Here is a 20,959-nt window from a genome sequence, read left to right as displayed (position 1 = left end):
GTGCCCACCGGTCCCAGTGCCCGCTCCTGCCCTCGGCCCCCCCGCCCCCGGCTCCACGGCCCCGTCCCGCTGCCCCGTCCCGCCTTTCCCGGGCTCCTGCCGGTGCTGCCCCCGGTGCTGCCCGACCCCCGGTGCTGCCCGACCCCCGGTGTCCCCCGCCCCCCGGTGCTGCCCGACCCCCGGTGCTGCCCGACCCCCGGTGTCCCCCGCCCCCCGGTGCTGCCCGACCCCCGGTGCTGTCCGACTCCCCAGTGCTGCCCGACCCCCGGTGTCCCCCGCCCCCCCGGTGTTCCCTGTCCCCCCGGTGCGCCCCATCCCCCGGTGTGCCCCGTCCCCCGGTGCTCCCCCCCACCCCGGTGCTGCCCGTCGCCCCGGAGCCGCTGCCCGCCTCCGCCCCCTTTCTCTTCGCCCCCCCGGTGCCCCCGCCCCCCCCCAGTGCTTCCCCCGCCCCCCCGGTACTGCCCCCGCCCCCCCGGTGCTCCCCGCCCCCCCGGTGCCCCCGCCCCCCCGGTGCTGCCCCCGCCCGCCCAGCGCGGAGCGCGGCCCCGCGGCGCGGCCCCGGCGGCGGAGCATGGCGGGCGCGGGGGGCGCGGGGGGCGCGGGGGGGCCGGCGCCGCCGCCCTGGTACCACCGGGACCTGAGCCGGGCCGCGGCCGAGGAGCAGCTGGCGCGGGCCGGGCGGGACGGCAGCTTCCTGGTGCGGGACAGCGAGAGCGTGGCGGGGGCCTACGCGCTCTGCCTGCTGTGAGTGCGGGGCCGGGGCACCGGGGGCCGGGGGGCCCGGGGGTCTGGGGGGGGCACCGGGGTGTCCCGGGGGGGGCACCGGGGGGGGTCCAGGGGGGTCCGGGAGGGCACGGGGGGGACACCGGGGGAGGTCTGGGGGAGATCTGGGGGGCACAGGGGGCGTCCGAGGGGGCACCGGAGGGGATCCGGGGGAGCATCGGGGGAGCACCGGGGGGAGGTCTGGGGGAGATCTGGGGGGCACGGGGGGCGTCCGGGGGGGCAGCGGAGGGGATCCGGGGGAGCATCGGGGGAGCACCGGGGCGGTGCACCGGGGGGGGTCCAGGGGAAGCACCGGGAGGAGCAGCGAGGGGGGTCCGGGGAAGCACCGGGGGGAGGTCTGGGGGAGATCTGGGGGCTACGGGGGGCGTCCGAGAGGGCGCCGGAGGGGGTCCGGGGAAGCACCGGCGGGACAGCGGGGAGAGCAGCGGGGGGGCATCCGGGGAAGCACCGGGGGGAGTCCGGGGGAGCACCGACGAGGTACCGGGGGGGGCACTGGGAGGAGCACGAGGGGGAGTCCGGGGGGCACGGGGGGGGAGTCCAGGGGGGCGGCGGAGGGGATCCGGGCAAGTACCGGCGGGGTACCGGGGGGAGCACCGGGAGAGGCACGGGGGGGGGGCACTGGGAGAGCTCCGGCGGGGTCCGGGGGGGATCTGGGGGCACGAGTAGGGTGTCCAGGGGGGCACTGGAGGGGGATGCGGGGGGCACCGGCGCGGGGGGGCCCGAGGAGAGCACCGGGGGGGTCAGGAGGGGCACCGGAGGGGAACCGGGGCAGATCCCGGGAGAGCACCGGGGGGCACAGTGGGGGACACCGGGGGGGCACTGACACCTGGAGGGCGGCAGGCACAGGGGGGGCACCCGCCCCGGACGGGGGGACAGTGGACATGGGGGTCACCGGCACTGGGGGGGACAACTGGGAACCGGGGGGAAACGGGCACAGGGGAGCTGGGGCAGCGCTGGGGGGCATCTGGGGGGGCACAGGCACCGGGAGAGCCGGAGGGCACAGGGGGGCACCGGCACTGCTGGGGCTCAGGGCTGGGGGTCCTGGGGGACCGGTCACCGACAGACTGGGGGGCACTGGGGGCTGGGGGAGGAGGGAGAGAGTGCAATTGGAGGGACTGGGGGTCCCCGGGCACTGGGGTGACACTGGGCACTGGCAGGGGACAGGCACTGTGGGGAGCAGGGGAGTGGGGGTCTGCGAGGATGGGGGTCTGCCCCCCCCGGACTCTTGGGGTCCCTGAGACTCCTCGTGGGGCTGGGGGTGTCCCCAGCCCAGGAGGGGACAGCTCTGTGCCCATGGGTCACGCTGTGGGGCTCGGTGGCTCCTGCGGCAATGCCGGCTGGTGCCAGGCCACGGGTGAGTGCCGATAGCCCCGGGGCTGAGTGCGCGGTGGCACCGGGGCAGCAGCCCGGCCGTCACCGTGCAGCGGAGCGTGGCCACCCCGCCATCCCCTGGGCCTCGCCGGCACCTCGGCGTGTTGGCGGTGCGGCTCAGCGCCGTGCCGGGGTGCTCCCGGGGTGCGCCGCCGGCTCTGCTCGGGGCCGGCTGCCTGCCCCAGCGCCGGGACCTTGATGTGGTTGTGGGGTGTGCGGTGCGGCGCGGCGGCGAGGGCACCTTGAAATGAGGCTTTTCCGCTCCCCGAGAGCCCGTGGGCGCCGGCAGCCACTGGCTCCTTGCGGCAAATGAGGGAGAACCAGGAGTCTGCCGCGAGCCGGCCTGCCCTGGCCTGGGGCTGTGCCGTGTGCCGTGTGCCGTGTGCCGTGTGCCGTGTGCCGTGCCGGTGCAGGGCGTGCAGCCTCCGCGGTGGCACCGTCCTCCTTCCCCGCGGCCGGCGGCTTGTGCAAATTCGGTTTCCCGGCCACGTGGGCGCAGTGTGGCCGTGGCCACCGGCTCCCCGCTGCGAAGCCCGGGTGGCGAGCGGCACCGGGGGCACGGCACCGGCGGCATGGTGCGGGGAGAGCACACCTTGCCCCTGCGAATACCGGCACCCAACGGTGCCGCGGGGCTGGGGGACACGTGGGGGCACCTGGGTGGGTGGCAGGGGGCTGCAGCCGGGGTCTTGGTGAAGGTGCCTGGGTAAGGGGGGCTCCGGCACCGATGTCTCCCCCCACCCGGCCCTGCTATGGCTTTTCCCTGGGGCCTCACCGGCTCCGTGCCGCTGGCCTGGCTGTGGGTGCCGTGTGGCCACACCGAGGGCCGGGACCCCGCAGCGGGGCAAAGCCCGGCACGGGGATGCCATGGTGGGCAGCTGTGCCGGACCCTGCCGCGGTGAGGACCGGAGGGGGTCCCTGCCCGGGCGGAGGGCAGGAGCGTGCCGCGGTCCCACCGAGCGGCCCCCTTGCCGGCGCGGGGGCGGCCGGGGCTGCTGGGCCCGTCAGCAGTGGCCGCCGCCGGGGCCTAAAAATAGCTGCGGGGGCAGGAGGAGGAAAGGGAACTGCGCCGGGATCCCGGCAGCGCCGTCTTCCTTTAACCCTCCCGCCAACACGCCGCGGCCTCTGCCGGGCTGGCCATGGCACACCGGGGCTTCACCGGGGCAGGCGGTGCTGGCACACGGCGGTGGTGGCCCCGGGGAGCGCTGGCATTGCCGGTTGGCGGCTGGCAGGCAATGCCGGTGGGGACGGTGCCCGTGTGGTGTCCCACGGGAGGGTGGGGGGCCGGAGCCCCCATCCCGGCTCTCTGCTGGTTCAAGGGGACGGCAGTGCCAGGGCGGTGCGGGTGGGCGCGCGGTGCCCCCCTCGCCGGGGCGCCTGCACCCTGCTTTCGGCACATGGCGGAGGAGGGTGGTGGGTGCCCCCCTCTCCGGGGGCGCAGGCGGCGGTGGGTGCGCGGGTGGTCCGCGCTGTGCCGGCTGGGCCGTGGCGGGATGCCGGCTGGCGCGGCAGAGCCGGCGGGGAGCCCCGGCGCTCGCCAGTGGCCGCGCTCCCACATAATGGCTCTTTGTGCCGGCAGCCCCGGCGCGAGCCCGGCGCTCCCCGGCCCCCTGGGATTGCTCACCAAAATAGCAGCCGCCAGCGGCGCGGGGCTGGGCAGCCGGGGGGGTCCCCCACAGCCCCCCCTCCAGTTGGGGTCCCCATAGGGGCCCCCCCCCAGGGTTACCCATAGAGACCCCCCCGTGCTCCTCCCCACCTGGGGTTCCTCCTCTGGGCCCCCCTTGGCCCCCCATTTGGGTTTCCCCATGTTGACTCTGTGCTGGGGTTCCCCCCCCCAGCCCCCCCATTGGGGTTTCTGCTTGGGAGACTCCGAGGGTGCTTTAGGGCTTCCCATAGGGACCCCTTGTGACCCCCCCAGCTGGGGGGCTCTGTGTGCCCCCCCATGTCCCACCAGCTGGGGGGCCCCCTGACACCAGTTTGGGGTCTTCCATGTTGACCCCTCCCAGGATTCCTTTGAGTTGGGGACCCCCCAGATCCCTCAGCAGGGGTTTCTCCCTTACCCCCCCCAGAGAGGGTTCCTATTCAGCCCCCCCCAATTGGGGGTTCCCCATGGCCCCCCATGACCCCTGACCGGGCACTGGGGCACCCAGGAGTGGCCCCGGTGCTGGGGGAGCGGGTGCTGCACCCCCGGGGTGCTGGGGTGCGACGCCGGCCGCGGCGGGGGTGGGTCGTGTCCACAGGTGGGGGGGGCAGAAAAGGGGGATCCCCTTTCTGGAGCCCCTGGGAGGATGCTCGCACCGTGCCCCCCCAGTGCCCGCTGTGGGGCCAGGGGCTGGAGGAGTGGGGGGGGTGGACAGGGACCCGGCGCCATGGGGAGCGGTTGGCACCAGAGGACCCGGCGCCATGGGGAGCGGGTGGCACCAGGGGACCCGGCGCCATGGGGAGCGGGTGGCAGCAGGGGACCCGGCACCGCAGGGCATGGCACCTGCTCCGGGGGCACAGCATGGTGGCAGGGGGACGCTGCCTGGCCCCGGTCCCCCAGCCCCGCGGCGGGGTGCCGCTGGGGCAGGGGACACCGCAGCCGAGCTCGGTGCCGCTGACAGGTGGCCCTGGCGCGGTGACAGCCACCGCTGTGTTCACGGTGACCTGCGCGAGTGCCATGGCCGGGGGCCAGCCCGGGAGCCACCGTCCCTGCCGCCGGCACCGGAGGGGGGAGGTTTGGCCGTGCCGGGGGTCCCCGGCTCCCGGTGTCCCCCTGCCGCGGAGGGGACGGGGAGGGGACACGCGTGGGGTCCCGGTCCCGCTCCCCGTGCCTGCTGGCGTCGGCACCCCGTCTCTCAGCGCCGCCCGTCACCCCCTGCCCCGGGATCGCGTCCCCGGTTCCTGTGAGCTTCCATTGAAAAATAAATTGTTTCCTGGCCTCCCGGCTGCCAGCGGCTGCCTGCTCCTGCCTGCTCCTGCCTGCTCCTGCCTGCGGTGCGGGCAGGGGACGCCCGCTCCGGCACACGGGTGGGCAGCGGGGCTGGGATCCGTGGCATGGCACGGGGCAGGCTGCGGCACTGCCCAGGGACACGGGAGTGTCGATCGTGGGGTCCCCCTCGGAGCAAGTGGGGGGTCACTCTGGGACCCCCAGCACCCACCTGGGACCCCCAGCACCCATCCCATGGCTGAGACCTGGCAGCTCGTTGCATGCCACGGGCGATGCTGGTACCAGAGCTGCTTCTCGCTGTGGCTGCTTGCGCCTGGCCGGTGACACGGGGGTCCCGCGGGACGGGTGCCTGGCGTCCCCCTGGGGCTGGGGGGGCCGGGCGGGTGGGTGGGGGGATGCCGTGTCCCCCCCCAGCACCCCCCGGCCTGACGCCCCCCCGCTGCCCGCAGGTTCCAGAAGCACGTCCACACCTACCGCATCCTGCCCGACGAGGAGGACTTCCTGGCCGTGCAGGTGGGCGCTGCCCCCCCGCCCCACGGGCCACCCCCCGGCTCTGGGGAGCGGGGGCACCCCCCTCCGGTGGGGGAGATCGGGGTGCTGGGTGCTGGCTCCTGCTGGGGGGTGCTGGCTGGCTGGGGGGGGGGGGGGCCGGTGCTGGGTGGGCGCAGCACCCCATTTACAGTGTGCTGGCGGGGGGGGTCCCTGCCCCCCGACTCCCCGGCGGGGCTGGGTGCGGGGAGCGGGGCTCGGCCTCGGCACCGTGCCCTCAGCGTGCCCGGCTCTCCGGCGCGGCCGGGCGGCTTGGCAGCGCCCGTCTTGGCCGGCCGGCGCCGGCGGGTATTTTTAGAGCAACAGAAACCCCTTTGTGCCGGCCGGGCGGGCAGGAAGAAGCCGCCCCCGGGAGGGAGGAGGCCGAGGGATGGCTGCTGCCCGCTGCCCGCTGCCCGCTGCCCCCAGCCCTCCCGGCAGCAGCCGCGGCACCGCGGCGGGGTGCCACGTGCACCGGGGCTCAGCCTTGGGGCTGGGGGGTCAGCCCCCCCATCCTGCATGGGGGGCCCTGCACGGGGAGGGGGGTCCGTGCACAGGGGGGTCCCTGCATGGGGGGGTCCCTGCACATGGAGAGTCCCTGCACAGGGGGGTCCCTGCACGGGGGGGTCCCTGCACAGGAGGGTCACTGCACAGGGGGGTCCCTGCACATGGGGGGTCCCTGCACAGGGGGGTCCCTGCACGGGGGGGTCTCTGCACATGGGGGGTCCCTGCACAGGGGGGGTCCCTGCACATGGAGAGTCCTTGCATAGGGGGGGTCCCTGCATGGGGGGGTCCCTGCACGGGGGTGTCTCTGCACATGGGGGGTCCCTGCATAGTGGGGCCTCTGCACAGGGGGGGTCCCTGCACAGGGGGGGTCCCTGCACATGGAGAGTCCTTGCATAGGGGGGGTCCCTGCATGGGGGGGTCCCTGCACGGGGGTGTCTCTGCACATGGGGGGTCCTGCACAGGGGGGTCCCTGCATAGTGGGGCCTCTGCACAGGGGGGGTCCCTGCACAGGGGGGTCCCTGCATAGAGGGGCCTCTGCACATGGGGGGTCCCTGCACAGGGGGCTCTCTGCACAGGGGGGGTCCCTGCACAGGGGGTGTCCCTGCACAGGGGGCTCCCTGCATGGCGGGGTCCCTGCACAGGGGGTGCGGGTGGCCCCGCTGCGGGTGCTGACGGTCCCCGTGTCCCCGCAGACGTCGCAGGGGGTGCAGGTGAGACGCTTCAAGACGCTGAGCGAGCTGATCGCCCTGTACCTGCAGCCCAACCAGGGGCTGGTCTGCACCCTCCTCTTCCCCGTCGAGAGGGAGAAGGAGAAGGAGAACGCGGAGGACAGGGACTACTCGGGTACGGCGGGGTGACCGTGGCGGCTGGATTGGGGTCCCTGGACCCCCGCTCCCCGCGGGGGCTGTGACTGACCCCCCCATCGCCCCGTTGCAGATGGAGAGGATGAAAAGCCGCCGTTACCGCCGCGCTCCGGCTCCACCAGTTTCTCCGGCACTTCGGCGGGGCTCAGCCCCATCGGCTTGGGGTCAGCCGTGCCGGAGGGGACGGCGGAGAGGTGAGGGTCTGCACCCCTGCCCGTCCCCTACCCGTCCCTGCCGGCTCCTCACCCTGCGGGCTCCCTCCCTGCAGCACCAACGGGCTGAGCAGCATCTCCCACGAGTACCTGAAGGGCAGCTACACGCTGGACCTGGAGGCGGTGAAGGGGGGGGCCAGCAGCCTCCCCCACCTCAACAAGACCCTCGTCACCTCCTGCAAACGGCTGCACAGGTGGGCACCGGGCACTGGGAGGGCCGGCCGGCCGTGCCGCCTGCTGAGCCCCCCCGTCTCGCCCTCCGCAGCGAGGTGGACAAGGTGCTGGCGGGGCTGGAGATCCTCTCCAAGGTGTTTGACCAGCAGAGCTCCCCCATGGTCTCCAAGATCCTGCAGCAGGTGAGAGGGACACGGGGACACGGCGGTGCCATCCCCCCCCTGCCCATGGACCCGCCACAGCACCGGCCACGGGGATGCGTGGGTGGTGGGAAAGCCAGCGGAGAAGCACCCACCCGTCCTGCCCCGTCCCACGGTGCTGGGGGGGTCCTGCCCCTCTGGGGGCTGGGGTGGATCCAGAGGTCCTATCCTGCCCCATTCCATGGTGCTGGGGAGGTCCTGCCCCTCCGGGGGGCTGAGGTGGATCCAGGGGTCCCATCCTGTCCCGTTCCACGGTGCTGGGGAGGTCCTGCCCCTCTGGGGGCTGGGGTGGATCCGGGGGGTCCTATCCTGCCCTGTCCCATGGTGCGGGGGGGTCCTGCCCCTCCGGGGGCTGGGGTGGATCCAGAGGTCCTATCCTGCCCCATCCCATGGTGCTGGGGGGGTCCTGCCCCTCTGTGGGCTGGGGTGGATCCAGGGGTCCCATCCTGCCCCGTCCCACGGTGCGGGGGGGTCCTGCCCCTCTGTGGGCTGGGGTGGATCCAGGGGTCCCATCCTGCCCCGTCCCACGGTGCGGGGGGGTCCTGCCCCTCTGTGGGCTGGGGTGGATCCAGGGGTCCCATCCTGCCCCGTCCCACGGTGCGGGGGGGTCCTGCCCCTCTGTGGGCTGGGGTGGATCCAGGGGTCCCATCCTGCCCCGTCCCACGGTGCGGGGGGGTCCTGCCCCTCTGTGGGCTGGGGTGGATCCAGGGGTCCCATCCTGCCCCGTCCCACGGTGCGGGGGGGTCCTGCCCCTCTGTGGGCTGGGGTGGATCCAGGGGTCCCATCCTGCCCCGTCCCACGGTGCGGGGGGGTCCTGCCCCTCTGTGGGCTGGGGTGGATCCAGGGGTCCCATCCTGCCCCGTCCCACGGTGCGGGGGGGTCCTGCCCCTCTGTGGGCTGGGGTGGATCCAGGGGTCCCATCCTGCCCCGTCCCACGGTGCGGGGGGGTCCTGCCCCTCTGTGGGCTGGGGTGGATCCAGGGGTCCCATCCTGCCCCGTCCCACGGTGCGGGGGGGTCCTGCCCCTCTGTGGGCGGGGGTGGATCGGGGGTCCCGGCCCGGCGCTGCGGCGCGCGGGGCGGTGCTGAGGTGCGGGGCGCAGGCGGCGGGGCAGAGCGGGGAGCAGGAGCTGCAGAGCCTGGTGCTGAAGCTCTCCGTGCTGAAGGATTTCCTGGCCGGCATCGAGAAGAAGGTGGGGCCGGGGCTGCGGGGGGTCCCGGGGCTGCGGGGGGGCCCGGGGCTGCGGGGGGGCCCGGGGGCGTGGGGGGGCCCGGGGGGGCTGCGCCAGGATACGACTGGGGCACGATCTGGGGGGTTCCGGGGCCAAAATGAGCTGCCTGGGTGGCACAGAGGGGACCGCATGGGTGGGGGGCTGGGGGGGCTGAGGGGGCTGTGGGGGCTGATGGGGCTGAGGGTGCTGAGGGGGCTGGGAGTGCTGAGGGGGCTGGGGCGTCCGATGGAGCTGGGGGGGCTGATGGGGCTGGGGTGGTGGGGCAGCTGGTGGAGCTGGGGGGGCTGATGGGACTGGGGGGGCTGGGGAGACTGGGGGGGCCAGGGGGGTTGGGTCTGATGGAGCTGGGGGGGCTGATGGAGCTGGGGGGAGCTGGGAGGGCTGGGGGCACTGGGGGCACTGGGGGGCCGGGGGCCGCGGTGCCCGGCACTCGGCTGATGGCGGCGGCGGCTCCGCCAGGCGCTGAAGGCCCTGCAGGAGATGAGCTCGGCCGCCCCCGCCGCCCCCCCCCAGCCCCTCCCCCGCAAGGCCAAGAGCATCCCGGTGCAGACCTTCGAGGTGAGTCCCGCCCCCCCGCCCCCCGCCGCAGCACCGTCCCGGGGGGGTTCAGCACCGGCCGAAGGCATCCGGCGTAACACCGAGGGCGCAAACCTCGCGGCGTCCCCGGGGGGCTGGGTGCCGGGGCTGTCCCCCCCCGCCGCAGCCCCCGGTGCCCCCCGGCAGGTGAAGCTGGACGTCACCCTGGGGGACCTGACCAAGATCGGCAAGTCGCAGAAGTACACGCTGAGCGTGGACGTGGAGGGGGGGAAGCTGGTGGTGCTGAAGAAGCAGAAGGACTCCCAGGAGGACTGGAACACCTTCACCCATGACAAGAGTGAGGGGGGGGCTGCGGGGGGGGGCCCTGCACCCTGGGGCTGACTTTGCGCTGGAGCGGAGCGCGAGCGTCCCTACGGGGCTCGGTGGTGGGGTGGGAGCAGCTGGGTGTCCCCATCCCGGGTGTCCCCATCCCAGGTGTCCCCATCCCGGGTGTCCCCCAGAGCCCGGACTGGGGGGGGGCAGGGTGCTCAGCGCCCCCCCCGCCGCCTCTCCCCGCTCTCCCCCCAGTCCGGCAGCTGATCAAGTCCCAGCGGGTGCAGAACAAACTGGGCATCGTTTTCGAGAAGGAAAAGGATAAAACGCAACGGAAAGACTTCGTTTTCGTCAGCGCCCGGGTGGGTCGCGCTCTGCCGGGATGGGGGGGGGGTCCCTGGTAGGGATGGGGGGGGGTACAGGATTTAACCCCTGCTCCCCCGCGGGGGCTCGGGGATGGGCGCTGGGTGCCCAGAGGGTGTGCCCGGGGTGGTCCCTGCCCGCTCCCCCGTGCCGGGAGGTGCCGAGTTTGGCCGAGCCGAGTTGGGGGGGCCGTGGGGAGCCCCCCTGCGCGCGCTCACCGCTGCCTCCCCCCCCCCAGAAGCGAGAGGCTTTCTGCCAGCTCCTGCAGCTGATGAAGAACAAACATTCGCACCAGGACGAGCCCGACATGATCTCCATCTTCATCGGCACCTGGAACATGGGTGAGCGGGGTGGGGGGGTGCCGCTGGGCGGGGGGGGCTGAGCCCCTGGGGTCCCCCCCGTGACCTGTGCCGTGCCCCCCCCCCTCGCCGCAGGCAGCGTGCCCCCGCCCAAGAGCGTCACGTCGTGGTTCACCTCCAAGGGTCTGGGGAAGACGCTGGACGAGGTGACGGTCGCCATCCCCCACGACATCTACGTCTTCGGCACCCAGGAGAATTCCCTGGGGGACAAGGAGTGGGTGGATTTCCTCCGCGCCGTGCTGAAGGACTTCACGGAGGTCGAGTACCGCCCGGTAGGAACCCGGGGGTCCTGGGGGCCGCGGGGTGCAGGTACCGGTGGGTGACGGAGCTGGGTGATGCTCGGTGTCCCTCTGGCTCCTGGCGAGGCTGCGGGTGCTCCGGCTCTGCCGACGCCGGGTGTTTTGGGGTGGGCTCGCGGGTGCCGGTGGCGGTGGGTTTCCCCAGGGAACGGCCCTTGGTGGGAAAGGCGGGGGTGAAGGGTGCACCCGAGGGGCACTCAGCGCCCACGGGACAGGGACCCGCTCCCCGCTGCGTCCCGGCGCAGAGGGGGTCTCACGGCGGCCGTGGGCCCGCAGGTGGCCATGCAGTCCCTGTGGAACATCAAGGTGGTGGTGCTGGTGAAGCCGGAGCACGAGAACCGCATCAGCCACGTCAGCACCTCCAGCGTCAAGACGGGGATCGCCAACACCCTGGGTAGGGGCTGGGTGGGGGGAGCACAGGGGGACACGGGGCCGGGGGGTGGGCGCTGCACGAGGGGGGGTCCGGGCGTGGGTGCGTTACACGGGGAGGGCTCCTGGTGTTGCATGCGGTGCACGAGGAGGGGTCCAGGCACGTCTGCAATGCGTGGGGAGGGGTCCCGGAGCACGTGCGTTGTGTGGGGAGGGGTCTGGGTGTGCATGCGTTGCACGGGGAGGGGTCCCAGTGTTGCATTACACATGGAGGGGTCGTGGAGCCCACGTGTTGCACGGGGAGGGGTCTGGGTGTGCATGCGTTGCACGGGGAGGGGTCTGGGTGTGCATGCGTTGCACGGGGAGGGGTCCCAGTGTTGCATTACACATGGAGGGGTCGTGGAGCCCACGTGTTGCACGGGGAGGGGTCTGGGTGTGCATGCGTCACACAGGGAGGGCTCCTGGTGTTGCATGCGTTGCACGGGGAGGGCTCCTGGTGTTGCATGCGGTGCACGAGGAGGGGTCCAGGCACGTCTGCAATGCGTGGGGAGGGGTCCTGGAGCACGTGCGTTGTGTGGGGAGGGGTCTGGGTGTGCATGCGTTGCACGGGGAGGGGTCCCAGTGTTGCATGCATTACACATGGAGGGGTCCTGGAGCCCATGTGTTGCACGAGGAGGGGTCTGCGTGTGCATGCGTTGCACGGGGAGGGGTCTGGGTGTGCATGCGTTGCACGGGGAGGGGTCTGCGTGTGCATGCGTTGCACGGGGAGGGGTCTGGGTGTGCATGCGTCGCACAGAGAGAGCTCCTGGTGTTGCATGCGTTGCACGGGGAGGGCTCCTGGTGTTGCATGCAGTGCATGAGGAGGGGTCCAGGCACGTCTGCAATGCGTGGGGAGGGGTCCCGGAGCACGTGCGTTGTGTGGGGAGGGATCTGGGTGTGCATGCGTTGCACGGGGAGGGGTCCCAGTGTTGCATTACACATGGAGGGGTCCTGGAGCCCACGTGTTGCACGAGGAGGGGTCTGTGTGTGCATGCGTTGCACGGGGAGGGGTCTGGGTGTGCATGCGTTGCACGGGGAGGGGTCTGCGTGTGCATGCGTTGCACAAGAGGGGGGTCTGGGCACGTGTGCGTTGCACGAGGAGGGGTCCCCACATGTGTGTATTGCACGGAGAGGAGTCCCGGTGTTGCAGGTGTTGCATGGGGAGGGGTCTGGGCGCGTGTGCGTTGCGCGAGGAGGGGTCTGGGCGCGTGCCGGGAGCCTGGGCCCCGCGCAGTCTGGGTCCCCGTCCCCCCCAGGGCAGCCTGTGGGTGCCGACACAGCCCCCCGCCCCGGCCTGATCCTGCCCCCGTCCCCGTGTCCCTGCAGGGAACAAGGGAGCCGTGGGCGTCTCCTTCATGTTCAATGGCACCTCCTTCGGCTTCGTCAACTGCCACCTCACCTCCGGCAACGAGAAGACGGCACGGTGAGCACCCCCACAGCGGGACGGGCCTCATCCTGCCCCGGGGCTGTGACACCCCCGTCCCCGTGTCCCCCCCGGGCAGGAGGAACCAGAACTACCTGGACATCCTGCGCCTGCTCTCGCTGGGGGACAAGCAGCTGAGCTCCTTCGACATCTCCCTCCGCTTCACCCACCTCTTCTGGTTCGGGGACCTCAATTACCGCCTGGACATGGACATCCAGGTGGGGGGGAGGGTGGCGCGGGGGACGGGGGGGCTGTCGGTGTCCCCCCACCCCGTGCCAGCCCCTCTGTCCCACAGGAGATCCTCAACTACATCAGCCGCAAGGAGCTGGAGCCGCTGCTCAAGGTGGATCAGCTCAACCTGGAGAAGGAGAAGCACAAGGTCTTCTTGCGCTTTGGTGAGGGCTGGAGGGGTCGGGGGGGGCCGGGGGGGGCAGCCCCCGCTGCCGGGACTGTCCCGACCCCCCCCGCACCCCGCTGTCGGTGCAGGCGAGGAGGAGATCACCTTCCCCCCCACCTACCGCTACGAGCGGGGCTCCCGGGACACCTACGTCTGGCACAAGCAGAAGCCCACGGGGGTAGGTGCTGGGGTGGGGTGGGGGTCAGGGTGGGGGTCAGGGTGGGGGACACACACCCCACCTCCTCCCCAACAACTCCCCACCCCTGCCAGGTCCGCACCAACGTGCCGTCCTGGTGCGACCGCATCCTCTGGAAGTCCTACCCTGAGACTCACGTCAACTGCAACGCCTACGGTGAGCTGCGGGTGTCCCCCCCGGGCACCGTGTCCCCCCCGGGGACACTGTTGTCCCCCTCCCCAAGTCTGGACACCCCCCCCCCAGCCTGACCCCCCGCCCCCCCATCCCGGCTGGCCGCAGGGTGCACGGACGACATCGTCACCAGCGACCACTCGCCCGTCTTCGGCTCCTTCGAGGTGGGGGTGACGTCCCAGTTCGTCTCCAAAAAAGGTGCCTGTGCCAAAGGGGACACCCCGCTCCCCTCCCCACGGGTCCCAGCTCTCCCTCGAGATGGGGGGGGTCCCGGGGGGGGTCCCGACGCCTCGCCTCTCCCTGGAGGGCTCTCCAAGTCCTCCGAGCAGGCGTACATCGAGTTCGAGAGCATCGAGGCCATCGTGAAGACGGCCAGCCGCACCAAGTTCTTCATCGAGTTCTATTCCACCTGCCTGGAAGGTGAGGGCCGCTTCGGCGGCGTGGGGGGTCCCGGGGGGGCTGGGGACCGTCCCAGGGGGCTGACGGGGGCCGTGCCGTGTGTCCCCCCCTCCAGAGTTCAAGAAGAGCTTCGAGAACGACAGCCAGAGCAGCGACAACATCAACTTCCTCAAGGTGCAGTGGTCGTCCCGGCAGCTGCCCACGGTGAGGAGGGGGCAGGGCTGGCACCGGGGGGGGGCTGCTGGCAGGGAGGACCCCCCCCGGCGCCAGCGTCCCATCCCCTCGCCCGCAGCTGAAGCCCATCCTCTCCGAGATCGAGTACCTGCAGGACCAGCACCTCCTGCTCACCGTCAAATCCCTCGACGGCTACGAGTCCTACGGTGAGCGCCCGCGCCGGCTCCCGGGCACCGCGCCGCCCCGCCGGGGGGTCCCTCGGGGATACGGACCCCCGACCCCCCCCGCTGCCGCCCCCAGGGGAGTGCGTCATCGCCCTGAAGTCCATGATCGGCAGCACGGCGCAGCAGTTTCTCACCTACCTGTCGCACCGGGGCGAGGAGACGGGCAACATCCGCGGCTCCATGAAGGTCCGGGTGCCCGCCGAGCGCTTGGGCACCCGCGAGAGGCTCTACGGTGAGGACCCCCCCACCCCGGGGGGTGCGGGGAGGATGGCAGGGACGGGACCCCCCCCCGCTGAGCCCCTGTCCCCTGGCAGAGTGGATCAGCATCGATAAGGACGAGACGGCAGCCGGCAAAGGGAAGGTGCCGCTGGGTGCCAGAGCCAACCAGGACTATGCCAAGTACGGGGGACAGGGCTCGGCGGGGTGGGGGAGCACCGGTGGCCCCCGGTTGGGGGTCCTGGGGGGGATTGGGGGTCCCGGCAGGGGGGCCGGGGAGGCTTGAGCATCTCCCAGTGCCGCGGGAGCGTGGGCATCGCTCAGAGCATCGCGCCGGGATGGCGTCTGTGCCGCGGTTGGGGACAGTCCCGGTGCTGGCTCTGCCGCGCAGGTCAGGGACGGGGGGCTCGGTGCCTCCGAGAGCGGTGCTGGCCCCGTCCCGGGGGGCTGAGCCCTGTCCCAGGGGGCCGACCCCCATGGGGCACCCGACACCCCTTGTTGCCCAGGTCGGCGGGACGGAAGCCCACCGGAGCCGAGCCGCCCGCCGCCGCCGCCCCGGCGAAGCTCCCAGAGGAGCCCGAGAAGGGCAGCGCCGCGCCGGCGCCCCGGCCCCCTGCCCCGCACCGCGGCACCGCCAGGGACGAGGCCGCCCCGAGCCGGTGAGGGGGGGACGGGCAGGGCTGGGGGGGCACCCGCCGGCTCCCCCCCGCCTGGGGGTGCCACACTCACCCCTGTGCCCGCAGGTCCAAGGTGGAGGCGACGCCGGAGCCGGCGGGGGGGCCGCTGAAGAACAGCTTCAACAACCCGGCGTACTACGTGCTGGAGGGGGTCCCGCACCAGCTGCTGGCGCCCGGGGACCCCGGCAAACCCCCCAAGGCCAAGGTGCAGGTGGCGGTGCCGGAACGACGCCGGCACCCCTCGGCCGGGCAGCCGCCGGCGTGCTGCGGTGAGGAGAGCTCGGACGACGAGGACGCCGGCACCCTCAACCTGCCGCCGCCGGATTTCCCCCCGCCGCCGCTGCCGCGGGAGCTGGAGCTGCCCCCGACCCCCTTCTACGCCAGTGCCAAGGAGCTGTCGGCGCCCAGCGGGCGCGAGGAGCCCAAACCGCGGCCGGCCGCCGGCGGTGCCGCCTTCAGCGAGTCCCCCCCGCCCAAGCTGCACCCTCGGCCCCCGCCGTCTGCTGGGGCCGGCTTCGGGCTGGAGGGGCCTGGCGGGACCCCCGCACCCGGGGGGCTGCCGGCACCCGGGGGGCTGCCGGCGGCGGGGGGGCTGCTGGACGACCGCTCCTGCTCGGTGCTGCAGATGGCCAAGACGCTGAGCGAGGTGGACTACGCCGGCGGGAAGGGGAGGGCGGCCCCCCCGCCGCCGCTGCTGGCCAAGGGGGGGCGGCTGGAGCTGCCCCCCCGCTGCCTGCACCCCGACTACGGCCGCCCTCTCGCCTTCCCCCCCCACTCCATCCGGGAGAGCATCCAGGAGGACCTGGCTGAGGAGGTGGGTGCTGGGGGCGGGGGGGTCAGGGTGCTGGGATCCCCGGCAGCCTCCATCAGGGCTCCCTTCGGGGGGGGGCCCCGGGGGTGCGCTGAGGGTGGGGGCGGCTTTAGGGATGCGGCGATGGTTTGGGGGGTGCCGGGGCGTGGGGCCGTGCCACTGTGGGGCAGAGCCGGGGGCACAAACCCCAGCCGGGAAGGGCAGAGGCTGGGCACCCATCCTGCCTCAGCCCCACGCCTCGGGGCAGGGGCTGCCTGCCCCCCCCCCCGCACCCCCTGCCTGCCCCCCTGCCTGCACCCCTGCCTGCACCCCCGCCCGCACCCCCTGCCTGCACCCCTGCCTGCACCCCTTGCCCACCCGCACCCCCTGCCTGCCTGCACCCCCTGCCCGCACCCCTGCCTGCACCCCCTACCTGCACCCCCTGCCCGCACCACTGCCTGCCTGCACCCCCTGCCCACCCGCACCCTCTGCCCCGGGGAGCGGCCAGGATGGGGTGGGGGGTCTGGGCACAGCTGCCGGCACCAGGATGGGACCCTCCATGGTGCAGGGTGGTCCCATCCTGGGGGGTGCCCTGGGGTGCGGGGCTGGGGTGACGGTGCGGGCGCTGCCGCGCAGGCGCTGTGCCAGGCGGGCCGTGGCGTGGGCGCCGTGCCCGGGGTGGGCGAGTGGCTGCGGGCGCTGGGGCTGGAGCGGTACGAGGAGGGGCTGGTGCGCAACGGCTGGGACGACCTGGAGTTCCTCAGGTGAGCGGCACCCCGGGGTGCTGGGGGGGCCCCCACCCACCCCCCACCCACCCCCCACCCACCCCCCACCCAGCCAGCCCTGGGGGGTCCACATCCTCCCGGGGGGGGGGTCACAGTGATGGCTGGGTGGGGGCACCCTGCCCCCGGGGGTGCTGCCCTGGGGGGTCCCGCTGCCCCTGGGGGGTCCCCGCTGCATTGGGGAGTCCCTGCTGTCCCTGGGGGGTCCCTGCTGCATTGGGGGGTCCTCGCTGTCCCTGGGGGGTCCGCACTGCCCCTGGGGGGTCCCCGCTGCATTGGGGGGTCCCCGCTGCCCCCCAGGGCCGCATAGCCCCGCAACAGGGGCGGGGAGGAGGCTGGGTGGGCACCCAGCAACCCAAGCGGGGGCTCCTGCACCCACTGAGGGGGTCCCCACCCGGGCTGGGGTGCCAAACCCCACGCCTGCGCCCCCTCCCCAGCGACATCACGGAGGAGGACCTGGAGGAGGCCGGCGTGCTGGAGCCCGGCCACAAGCGCGTCCTCCTGGAGAGCCTCCAGCTCCGCAAATAGCCGCGCGTCCCGCTTCCCGCGGCTGAGAATCCCGGATCCCGTGGCCGAGAATCCCGGATCCTGCGGCCGAGAATCCCGCATCCCACGGCCGAGAATCCCAGATCCTGCGGCCGAGAATCCCAGATCCTGCGGCTGAGAATCCTGCATCCCGCGGCTGCAAGTCCCACATCCCGCAGCCGCGAAACCCAGAACCCGCGGCTGCGCGTCCCGCAGCCGCGCATCCCGCAGCTGTGCATCCTGCCATCGCCAGCAGCAGCCATCACCAGCAGCCGGCGGGAGCACCGGGACCCCTGCGGCCGCCCCCGGGTGCTGGGTAACGGCGGGTGGGGGGGTTGGGGGGGCAGGGGTGGGGTGGTGGGTCCTGGTCAGACAATTTCAGGGGGGGGTCCCGCCCGTGGGGCCTCCCCTCGTTTAAGTTATTACTTATTTATTGAGAGAAGGGATGAGCGTTCGTCTCGGGGGGGGGGCCCTGCGGGGGGGGGGAGGTTTTGGGGGTGAATCCCGGGGACCTCTGGCTCCCACCGCAGCCCCTCACAGCCGGGGGGGAGGAGGAGGAGGAGGAGGAGGAGGAGGAGGAGGAGGAGGAGGAGGAAGCTCTGAGCAAAGTCGTGTCTCAACCCAAGTGCCTTGTGATGCCCGGCCGGAGCCGAGCTGGGATGGGGGGGGGCTCTGCTGGCCCCCGCGGACAACACCGGGCAGAGCTCGGGGTCCCCGTCCCCACCCAGGGGTCCCGTCCTCACCCAGGGGTCCCGCCGCAGCAGAGCCGGGTCAGTGCCTTCGCCCAACCCCCCCCCAGTGCCTCCGGGTGCCACCCCCAATTTGCCCATTAGGTACTTGCTGGATCCGGCCCCTCCCGGGGGGGGACTGCCCTCGGTGGCAGCAGGGCCGGCACCCGGGTCCCCCCGTGGGTGCTCAGCCGGGTCCCCCTGTGGGTGCTCAGCCCCCAACCTCACCAAGTGCCCTTCCAGGGGGATCCCCAGGGTGAGGGTCCCCCAGCCGTGCCTTGCCCCCCCTTCCCCACTGGGGTGAGCCCCCCAAGCTCTCCCCGTCCCCGTGGGCTGCACTCCAGGGGTGATGGGGGGGCGACGCCATCCCCCGGGACCCCCAGCCCCCCCCGTCCCCCCCCCCCGGACCCCGCTGCCGCCGCTCCGGCTGAGATGAAGGATGGGCCGGACCCCCACCGGCAGCCCCCCCGTTAGCTCCCGGGGCGCTGCTGTGAACCCCAGTAAAGCCGCCGCCCGCTGCGCTCAGCGGGGGTTGTTCAACCCGGGCGCTGGTTTCCGTGTTTAATGCGACGGGCGACGCGAAGCGCTGGGCGAGCGCCGGGGGTGGCGGGGAGGGGCGGGAGGAGGAACTGGGATGCGGGACCAGGTCCCGGCGTGGTCCAGGACCCTCCAGGCTGGCCATACTGGTCCCAGCACAGGGTGGAAGCTCCAGGCTGGCCATACTGGTCCCAGCATGGTCTGGGACCCTCCAGGCTGGCTGTACTGGTCCCATCACGATGGGGACACTGCAGAGTGGCTGTACTGGTCCCAGCATAATCTGCAACCCTCCAGGCTGGCCATACTGGTCCGAGCACGGTGGGGACCCTCCAGGCTGGCCATACTGGTCCCAGCATAATCCACAACCCTCCAGGCTGGCCATACTGGTCCCAGCATAATCCACAACCCTCCAGGCTGGCCATACTGGTCCCAGCACAGGGCGGAAGCTCCAGGCTGGCCATACTGGTCCCAGGGTAGTCCAGGACCCTCCAGGCTGGCCATACTAGTCACAGCATAATCTGCCACCTTCCAGGCTGGCCATACTGGTCCCAGCATGGTGGGGACGCGGTCCCTGTCCCCTCCCCGTGGAGCCGGGCCGTGCGTGGGACACTTGTGCTGCCCCTCTGGGAAGTCCCCCTCCCCCTCCCCGGTCCCAGCTGTCCCCGCTGCACAGACCCCCCCCCCCCCGCACCCCTGCGCACCCCGGCCCAGCACCCCAGCGGCGCGTCCCTGCACTCCCTGGCACCGAGCGCGCTGTGCCCGCACCCTGCCTGCACTCCCTGCCTAAGCATCCTGCCTGCACACCCTGCCTGCGCTCCCTGCCTACACACCCTGCCTGCGCTCCCTGCCTGAGCATCCTGCCTGCACACCCTGCCTGCGCACCCTGCCTGCACTCCCTGCCTGCGCTCCTTGCCTGCACACCCTGCCTGTACAGCACTGCCTGCACACCCTGCCTGTACAGCACTGCCTGCGCACCCTGCCTGCACTCCCTGCCTGCGCTCCTTGCCTGCACACCCTGCCTGTACAGCACTGCCTGCGCACCCTGCCTGTACAGCACTGCCTGAGCACCCTGCCTGCACTCCCTGCCTGCGCTCCCTGCGGCCCCCTGCCCCCTCCCTGCCCACCCTGGGGGGTTGCAGGCCCCCCCCCCGGGGGCTCCTTGCCGCCATCCCGGTGCCCCCAGGGACCTTCTCCATCCCCCCTGGGGGCCGGGGGGGCTGCGTGGGGCCCTCCCTCCTGGCCCGGCCTCAGGGGCTGCCCGTGGGTGCCAGCCCAGGCCCCTGCAGCTGCTCGGGGTCCCGGCATCACCTGGGGGTCCCCGGCCGGCACAGGGGGGGTTGGGGGTGCAGACCCCCCGCACCTGCAGCCCTGGGGGGGCGGGCAGCGAGGGCAGGGGGCCGGCGGCGGCTTCAATAAATTAAGTTTTATTTGGATTAGTGTCGTTTGCAAACGGGGTCAATAAATTACCGAACGGTTAAAAAACCAAAAAAAAAGAAAGAAAAAAGGCGCCACCCACACCCACCTCAGCCGGGCCGGGGGGACCCTCGGCGGGGAGGGGACGGGGACGGGGTCCGACTGCCACCACTGCACAGAACACGGACAGGGACGCGGGCACGGCCGTGCCGATGCTCACCGCGCTGCGAAGGCCACCGGCACGGGCAGCACCGGTGCGGTGGGTGCAAGGGGCCGAGCTGCACCCCAGGGCCCCCCCGGGACCCTCCGCCAGGTCGCTGCCGAGCGGTGATGTGCCGGGTGGTCCCGGCTGCGGCCGCGCCAGCTCCGGGGGGAGCACCCATCCCGCTCCCGGCACAGCAGTGGCGGCCGGCGAGGGGTCGCGGCTCCTCCGAGGGGTCCCACGATCTGCTCCGGGGGGTCCATCCCGCGCCAGCCCCTCTCCGGGGGAGCTGCGGCATCACCGGGGCGGCTCGGCCCCGGCACAGCAGGACGGTGACAGTTCCCGGCGCCTTGTCCCCGATGGCAGCATCCGCGGCGTTGCCGGCGGGCACAAAGCCCCAGTCCTGCGTTCGCCCCCCAAAATCCCATCACACCCCGGGGTGGGGGGGGTCTCCTCCCCTCCAGTCCTGCCGGGCTGGGGTGCTGCTGGGGGGGCGCAAATCCACATCTGCAGGTGGGATTTGGGGGGGCATCACCCCCTCCCCGCGCCAAGGGGGCTCTCGCTGCCGAATTCCTCGGCACTGCTCACCCCCAGAAACCCCAACCCTAAAGTGCTTCCTCGCCCCATGGGGGGGGTCTCCTGGGGGGGGCTGCCGCGATGCCGGAGCACCCGCAGCGCCGTGGGGAGCCCCACGGCTGCCCCCACCCCTGGGGTGCACCAGGAGCCCCCGAAAGCGTGCTGGAGCGATGGCTACGCCCGCGGCACGCCGGTCGGGCCGGGGGCTGCTGCCCCCCCTTTGCAGTCCCACAGCACCCGTGGGTGGGTCGTGCCGGTGGGGGCTGCCCCCAGCTCCGGGTCCGTCCCGTCGGCGCGGGGTCCGGGAACGGGTGGGGGTCCCGTGGCCCCCTCGGGGGAGCTGCCTTGGGTGCAGGTGGCCGGGCAGGGGTGGGGGGGTCCCCGGTCCATCTCCCCACCGGCAGCATCATCGCTGGGTCCACGGCGGGAGCGTCGGCGCGGCGGGCGGGGGGCGCGG

At 73.3% G+C, this 20,959-nt stretch overlaps 1 protein-coding gene across 1 annotated transcript; it reads left to right on the top strand.

The window, feature by feature from the left end:
* The first annotated feature begins 571 nt into the window (after positions 1 to 571).
* On the top strand, positions 572 to 19,744 carry INPPL1 (inositol polyphosphate phosphatase like 1). The gene is made up of 28 exons (XM_075140461.1): positions 572 to 744; positions 5,530 to 5,593; positions 6,808 to 6,958; positions 7,052 to 7,172; positions 7,247 to 7,384; positions 7,456 to 7,546; positions 8,666 to 8,755; positions 9,254 to 9,352; positions 9,518 to 9,668; positions 9,899 to 10,005; positions 10,245 to 10,347; positions 10,441 to 10,637; positions 10,941 to 11,058; positions 12,399 to 12,495; positions 12,575 to 12,713; positions 12,791 to 12,890; positions 12,982 to 13,070; positions 13,163 to 13,244; positions 13,368 to 13,457; positions 13,566 to 13,679; positions 13,774 to 13,862; positions 13,951 to 14,038; positions 14,133 to 14,288; positions 14,371 to 14,455; positions 14,779 to 14,931; positions 15,016 to 15,763; positions 16,376 to 16,503; positions 16,959 to 19,744. The coding sequence occupies exons 1-28, from the start codon at positions 572 to 574 to the stop codon at positions 17,047 to 17,049; spliced, it is 3,852 nt and encodes a 1,283-aa protein (XP_074996562.1). The 3' UTR covers positions 17,050 to 19,744.
* The last annotated feature ends 1,215 nt before the right edge of the window (positions 19,745 to 20,959 follow it).

Source organism: Calonectris borealis, chromosome 1 (genome assembly GCF_964195595.1).
Source record: "Calonectris borealis chromosome 1, bCalBor7.hap1.2, whole genome shotgun sequence".
NCBI lineage: Eukaryota > Metazoa > Chordata > Aves > Procellariiformes > Procellariidae > Calonectris > Calonectris borealis.
The sequence above is the reverse complement of the archived record's forward strand: the minus strand, read 5'-3'. Positions and strand labels throughout refer to the sequence as shown.

What these genes read in the sequence shown, in the direction of transcription:
- INPPL1 (XM_075140461.1), top strand. Translation starts at nt 572, where the DNA reads ATGGCGGGCGCGGGGGGCGCGGGGGGCGCGGGGGGGCCGGCGCCGCCG. An exon ending in CCGGAGGGGACGGCGGAGAG is followed by an intron (nt 7,173 to 7,246) that starts GTGAGGGTCTGC and finishes CCCTCCCTGCAG; the next exon opens with CACCAACGGGCTGAGCAGCA. An exon ending in CTATTCCACCTGCCTGGAAG is followed by an intron (nt 13,680 to 13,773) that starts GTGAGGGCCGCT and finishes CCCCCCCTCCAG; the next exon opens with AGTTCAAGAAGAGCTTCGAG.